Source organism: Alosa pseudoharengus, unplaced genomic scaffold (genome assembly GCF_046254945.1).
Source record: "Alosa pseudoharengus isolate Yale_2024_CS ecotype anadromous, Long Island Sound unplaced genomic scaffold, YU_APseudo_1.1 YU_APseudo_1.1_scf_4, whole genome shotgun sequence".
In the NCBI taxonomy this organism is placed as follows: Eukaryota; Metazoa; Chordata; class Actinopteri; order Clupeiformes; family Clupeidae; genus Alosa; species Alosa pseudoharengus.
In genome coordinates, this window is record NW_027468774.1 from 29,715,398 (window position 1) to 29,722,679 (window position 7,282).

Genomic DNA, 7,282 nt, shown 5'->3' on the forward strand with positions numbered 1-7,282 from the left:
TTATCTTCTCTGTCACCCAGCAAACACCTGTATTCCCATAAATGCAGTTAATATTATTGTATGTGGGTAAACAGATGTTTACAGACTGATAAAGCAAGGTATAATAATAATGCATAATCAAAAACACAATCTGGAATCCCATAATTGTTAAAATATGGCAAATATTATGACAGCATGCATTATTTTCCACAGGTGGTGTTGTGTCAAAATGATTGCCCACCAATAGAATAAAAAATAAGACTCTCCTTCCACATAGTGCATGAGCACTATATCAGGTATGGCTACCAGGAGAGCAGTGAGCCAAATAAGGACTGAAGTTCTAGAGATTTGGGCCCAGTAAGCCCTGACACAGAATAGTGCTGGATGTCATTCAGTAGTGATATCCTATGTGTGGTGTCTTCATCTCAGAGATGACAATTCTGTTTTCTTCAACATCACTATTGTAAAATATTACAGAATGTCCTAGTGTGGTCCAGGTCCAGTTTTCTACCCACAGTAAAATGGTGTAAATGTAATATGTTTAAGTAGTGTAGATGTGAAAATAATCATAACTAAGTATTGATGTGTTTTAACTGAGCAGTAGACTGCAGTTGTTACTGCATCTACAGTCAAGATGGACAATCAAGCTCTTAGTTTTTGTATGCATCAGTGGTTGTTTGATCTCACAGTGAGTCTCGGGCACAGTAGTACACAGCTGTGTCTCCAGCCTGTAGATTCTGGCCCTGTAGAGTCACTGTGCTACTCGTGGTGTCTCTGGAGACGCTGAACTTGTTCTTCAGTTTATCACTAAGGTGCTCCTCGCCATCATAATCTATGGCATTGATCCACTCCAGAGATTTTCCTGCTGGCTGCCGAATCCAACCTGTTCTAAAGTAGCTGCTAGTAGTGATTGACATCCCAGATACTTGGCATGTAATCCTTAAGTTTGCTCCTAGCTTTGCAGCCACTGAGCTTGGCTGGGTGTGCTCAATGCCATCCACCACTGAAAATGAAAGAATATCAGATATAAAACAAAGCTGTACCCCTTAATGACCTTCACCAATAGCAAAACATATCCATTTCTGAGAACTCACCGAAAAGAAATGAGAGCAGACACAACACCAGTGACACAGGAAACATGGTACACTGCTCTTCTTAACCCCCACATCACACCATGAAATGCATCCACCCCTTAAATAGAGAACAGGGGAGGGGATATTTGCATATTTAACAGATCCCACAATGTGTTCAGTTATGTTTATGTTAAGAGTATAAAATGTGGTTGTTATTTTATTTCATAAATCATATATCATGGGAGACTGTTCCTCTCTATTTCCATGCCTAGAAAACAATTATTTGTATGTGCTCATGTAAATCAGATGAATTATCAATGAATGAGTAGCAAAATTAATAGATGGATATACATGATCGAAGGTTTGGGAACCCAGGGAAGTGAGGGAGAATTATAAAAAGAGCTGATTATGTCAGTATTCAGTATTCTGGATTAACACAAGACAGCTTGAGTGGAGTTGTTATATTTTGGTGATATTGATATATTCACTTATTTTCTGAAAGGAGCAGCTATTGCTGTCTTACAATGCCATCTACTGGCCATGCATGTAACAGTTTTTTTTTTTAAAAATCAAACAATGTATTCATCACAATAACATCCAATACAGCTCAGTCGAGCATTTATTATACTGTGGCGTCTAGCAGGGTAGGAATAAATTCTCTGTTTTGAGGCCAGGGACTGCCACCCATTTCTAGGGACAATATGAGCTGTGATTGTCTCTAATGAAAAAAAGAAACAACATTTTATCTATCATATTTTTGTTCATAAGTTATAGATGAATGTAGTTTTTGTTCAGGCCCCCAGTTGGCCTCTAACACTGTGATGTCGAGCACAGTAATGCACAGCTGTGTCTGCAGTCTGCACACTCTGGCCCTGAGTCACTGTGTTACTGGAGGTGTCTCTAGAGATGCTGAACTTGTTTTTCAGCGACTCCTTGTAATAAGAGCTTCCACTTCTTCCACTGTCGATGTACCCAATCCACTCCAGAGCTTGTCCTGATGGCTGTCGAATCCAAGCTGTGGCATAGCTAGTAATTTACAGTTGATGGTCAAACTTTGACCCGGCTGGATGACCAGTGAAGCTGGCTGAGTGAGCTTATTAGAATACACACCTACAAAAGAAAACACAGAAATAGGTTGGTAAATAGACCATAGAGTGACCCAATTTGAATGAGATCCATCATGTATGTTCTGAGCATACTCACAGGTTATGAGAGGCAGCAGCACAGAAGCAGGCAGCATGTTTGTATTCATGAGGAAGTGACTCCACTGCACCTTCCAGACCACAGAGGCTGAAGTGGTCGTGTCTTTTTATCTCTAGAGGAAGACATGAAGACAGGATTTAAATGAAGTTAGGGGAGAGAACTTACCACAGAGTGAAGTGTACAACACTCCTCTCTCCCCCTAGAAACGTAATAATGAAAAAATATGCATTTTTTTAAACAAAGTATGAACATAACTCCTATATAATATAGAGGGAATGCACTTACAGCAGTCTGTAGATCTCCGAAGTCCTGTAGCATAGCAGACAGCATACTAAAGTTGCTCGCCTACAGAGGGCCGCTCATACAAAGCCAGAAGAGCCGTTTGTCATGTCACGAGGTTATGTGCCATCAAAATTATGTTAAGGTCAAAAAACTGTTAAGGGTGCCTTTAATACACTGTAAGGTATTAATGTATTGTAAAATGTATTAAAATCAGGAACATGAACCTGACATAATATCAGAGATCCTATCAGCTTAAGATATAACTGTAAGTTAATGAATCCTTAAATGTCTGCATTGAATATCCCAGTCATCTGCTCTGTTTTTACAATTATCACACTCATGTGGGTCCCAGCAGTTGTTTTGTATCGCAGGGACTATATTGAGTACAGTAATACACAGCCTGTAGTTTCTGGCCCTGTAGAGTCACTGTGTTACTGGATGTGTCTCTGGAGATGCTGAACTTGTTCTTCAGGGCATTGTTTTCATTTTTGAGGAATCCCTCCTGCCTGACAAACCCAGGCTGTTCCATAGTTGCCATCTGTAATGGATGCTCCAGTCACATAACACTTTGCAGTGTATTAACAGGTGCTTAGTAGGTTGTCGCCAGGATGCAGAGCAGAGTTCAGTAGGGTGACAGCCGCAGGAAAAGAAGCTTCCTTCCTCTGAACCTGCTGGTTCGGGTGCAGAGAGACCTGTAACCCCTCCAGAAGGGGAGTGGGGTGAACAGTCTGTGGTTGAGGTGAGAACAGTCTTTGATGATGCTGCGCTCCTTGCCCAAGCATCGCTTGCCCTGGATGGCCTCGATGGCAGGGAGTGAGAACCGGTGATGCGTTGGTCAATTTTCACCACCTTCTGCAGTGCTTTTCAGTTGTAGGCAGAGCAGTTGCCATACCAAACTGTGACACAGTTGGTGAAGATGCTCTCGATGGTGCAGCGGTAGAAGTTCAACAGGATCTGAGGAGATAGGGGGACCTTAAAGAATGTGCATAACATATACGCATACATGGCCACTGCTCTTACTTCCAGTGAAACTAGTTAGGCAGTAATGCTGTGGTTTTGGTTTGCAAAAGTAAGAGACTGTTTTGATACTTTGAGGCTATCTGAGGTGTTGGACAGTCATCAGGTCATTCCTGTGACTAAATGAGCAGCTGTTATGTTACTAGTATGGACCATCACTGCCCCCTGATGGTTATCTGATTGCTCATTGCAAGGCATTGACAATGTTTTTGTACATCTCCACTCAGTGTTTGTGTCACAGTGTGGTCTTGCACAGTAATACACAGCAGAGTCCTCTGCCCTCAGACCAGACAGTTTCAGGTACACCATGCTGTTGGGGTTGGTTCTGGAGATTTCAATGCGTCCTTGGACACTGTTGGCATAGTCGGTGCCACTACCATCGGTATAGATACGACCCATCCACTCCAGTGCTTTCCCAGCAGGCTGTCTGATCCAGTGCATGAGGTAACTCCCAAAAGTAAACCCAGATCCTTTACAAGAGAGACTGAGAGTGTCACCAGGTTTCCTCAGCACTGCACTGGAGGGAATAGACTCCAGACTTTGACTTTTCACCGCTGCTGAATAAAGACAAGAGGCAAATTATCAGACTATATCTCTAGTACCAATCTGAAAAGGGATTTGATATTCAGAGACACTCACAGGCTATGGTGCTGAGTAGCAGCATCAATGAGAGTGTGTCCTTCATCCTGTGGGTGTTGATGTGAACTCAGCTGCAGCTCACAGTTCTGCAGCTCCCCATAAGTACTGATGGACATCCAGCACTGAGTTTGCATAATCATGGCAGCTATAGGAGGTCATGCAACCAATGTTGTCCCCATTTATTAGATTTGTTTCATTCTTTCTTTTGTTGCTTGGTTAGTGTCAGCTAACAGAAAAACCTTTCCGGAGGCTTAATATTTGCTGAATTTTGTAAACCAAGCATGGAAAATGAATTTTTCCAACTAAGTTGTGGCAGTCTTTATTGTAAAAAGATACCTGAGTGGTCCCGACCAAGACTAAGCCTAATGAATACTGGTTATGTTCTATCTATTGTCTCAGAGATGCACAAATTTGTCTATTTAAGTATGGAAACACACAAATTTTTTCTGCTGTAACTCAACACCTTATTTATTGCAATAACTTCACTTCAGTTTTGTTTTCTCTCTTTTTTAAGTAGTTTGTACTGAATTAAGCCTCTGAGTGTATATTATCTTATACAGTCACCTACTGCTGAAGAAATGCAACAGCATGACTAAATACATTAATAAAATGGCTACAACATCTTGGTTGGGACATAAATTAGACAAATCATGGGGGGTATACCATAAATGTACTGTTTTAAATATTATATCTAACCATATTTGCAACATATGAAGCTGTTTTAATAAGACACACTTTTGTTAAACTCAGTCTGGCATTAAAGTAATATTACCGATTACGAGTTTTTGTCAGTGTAAGTGGTTGTTTTCTGTCACAGTGAGTCTCGGGCACAGTAATACACAGCTGTGTCTCCAGCCTGTAGATTCTGGGCCTGTAGAGTCACAGTGCTGCTGGACGTGTCTCTGGAGACACTGAACTTGTTCTTCAGGGCATTGTTTTCATTTTTGCCTTCATCATAGTAGAGTGTGTTGATCCACTCTAGAGGTTTCCCTGCTGCCTGACGGATCCAGGCTGTTCCATAGTAGCTGCTATCTGTAATGGAAGCTCCAGTCACTTTGCAGGTAACAGTCAGAGACTGTCCTGGCTTTACCATGATGGAGCTGGGCTGAGTGTGTTCAATATCACAATCTACCCCTGAAAGACAAAACAGAACCCAACATTTGAACAAATATAAAATCCATAAAAATACAAGGACTTATGCTCAAATGTACTTTTAAAGTGTACTATACTATTTAAAAACCCACATGCCACCACCAGTATCAGCATCAGGAAACATGTTTGTGTTGAGGAGGCTGATGTGAGTGACATGGCTCTGGTGTGCTCCATGATCTGATGAAGAAATGAAAGTCACGCCGTATTTATACATGGATGTCGGGAGCATTTGCATACAAGCGTATCTATTTCGGAATCATCTGTCTAAGGGGACATAGTTCATGTCATACATCCAGCATTTTAAACAACAAACTGCTGCTAGATAACTAAAACACTCCATAATTTTACACTAATCACACTCAACATTAGAAGCAAATACAACTGGGTAATTTGAATAATGTTCCAACCAAATTAATGCATAACAATAATATTAAAAAAACACACACACACACACATATTCATGTACTGTTGTTTCACACCTCCCCCTATTGATTAGTTGTAAGAATCTGCATAACATATACAAATACATGCACACTGCTAGTATTTCCAGTGAAGCTAGGCAGTATGCTGTGGTTTGCAACAGTTAGAGACTGTTCTGACCCTATGTGGTTATTTAAGGTTGTTAGGTCCTAAGTGGCACTTCTTGTTTCTGAATGAGCAGCTGTTATGTTACTATGGGCCATCACTGCCCCCTGATGGTTATCTGTATCATTGCTCATTGCAAGACAGTGACAATGTTTTTGTACATCTCCTCTCAGTGTTTTTGTGACTGTGCTTCTCTTACACAGTAATACACAGCATAGTCCTCTGCCCTCAGACCAGACAGTTTCAGGTACACTATGCTGTTGGGGTTGGTTCTGGTGATTTCAATGCGTCCTTGGACACTGCTGGCATAGCTGGTGCCACTAGCATCACTATAGATAAAACCCATCCACTCCAGTGCTTTCCCAGCAGGCTGTCTGATCCAGTGCATGCCATAATTCCCAAAAGTAAACCCAGATCCTTTACAGGAGAGACTGAGAGTGTCACCAGGTTTCTTCAGCACTGCACTTGAGGGAATGGACTCCATGTTTTGACTTTTCACCGCTGCTGAATAAAGACAAGAGGCAAATTATCAGACTATATCTAGTACAATGTAAAAAGGGATTTATCATTCACTGCAACTCACAGGCTATGGTGTGGAGTAGCAGTATCAGTGAGAGTGTGTCCTTCATCCTGTGGTTGTTGATGTGAACTCAGCTGCAGCTCACAGTTCTGCAGCTCCCCATAAATACTGGACACCCAGCACTGAGTTTGCATAATCATGGCAGCTAGCAGGAGGTCACGTAAGAGGTACTGCAAGAGACTGGCCATGTAACCTCTGGGAAACCAAGAGTGTGCCCGTGCTCTTGTGGAAGTCTAGTGTTGTGTAATGTCTCAGATAAATCTCATATCTCCATCTCATATCTCCATCTACCTCTGAGCCTCATTCCTAATAGATATGGAATATAAATTTGATGGTAAATGATATAATGTCTTACATATCTGATCCCACATGTTTGCCCCATATATTTGTTTCTGATGTTGTATTTAAACTTAAGTAAGCTGTGAGCAATTGAATGGAATCAAGACAGAAACGTCTACCTGAAAACCAGGTGGAAGAGGAAGAGGACAAATCATCATATAGCAGCTTTATGTGATTTACAGTACTAACAGAAACAAGATTTTAATCTTGTTTAAATGCCGATTTCATTCTCATCACAGAGAGTTCAAGTTTCTTTTGTTTTTCTGATTTTTCTGGAAAAAAAGGTTTAAATATTGAATTGTGATGCCACACCAATGGCTAAGCCTAGTTGTTGGTTGGCTGTTCTAAAGAGAAATCATGTCCAACACAACAATGAATTTTGAAAGCAGCAATGTAACAATGTTATGCAGTAAGTAGAAACTGACAATGCACC

The 7,282-nt window shown here is 41.1% G+C and overlaps 3 gene segments (V, D, J or C); all 3 read right to left on the minus strand.

Annotated features, from left to right (window-relative positions):
- Positions 1–237: 237 nt before the first annotated feature.
- LOC143103141 (immunoglobulin heavy variable 4-39-like) lies at positions 238–1,133 on the minus strand. The segment is given in 2 exon segments: positions 238–982; positions 1,074–1,133. Coding segments are annotated over 2 exon segments (366 nt in total).
- A 3,516-nt stretch (positions 1,134–4,649) lies between these two features.
- On the minus strand, positions 4,650–5,507 carry LOC143103143 (immunoglobulin heavy variable 4-61-like). The segment is given in 2 exon segments: positions 4,650–5,327; positions 5,438–5,507. Coding segments are annotated over 2 exon segments (387 nt in total).
- A 592-nt stretch (positions 5,508–6,099) lies between these two features.
- Positions 6,100–6,698, minus strand: LOC143102895 (Ig heavy chain V region 3-like). The segment is given in 2 exon segments: positions 6,100–6,434; positions 6,596–6,698. Coding segments are annotated over 2 exon segments (438 nt in total).
- Positions 6,699–7,282: the final 584 nt, after the last annotated feature.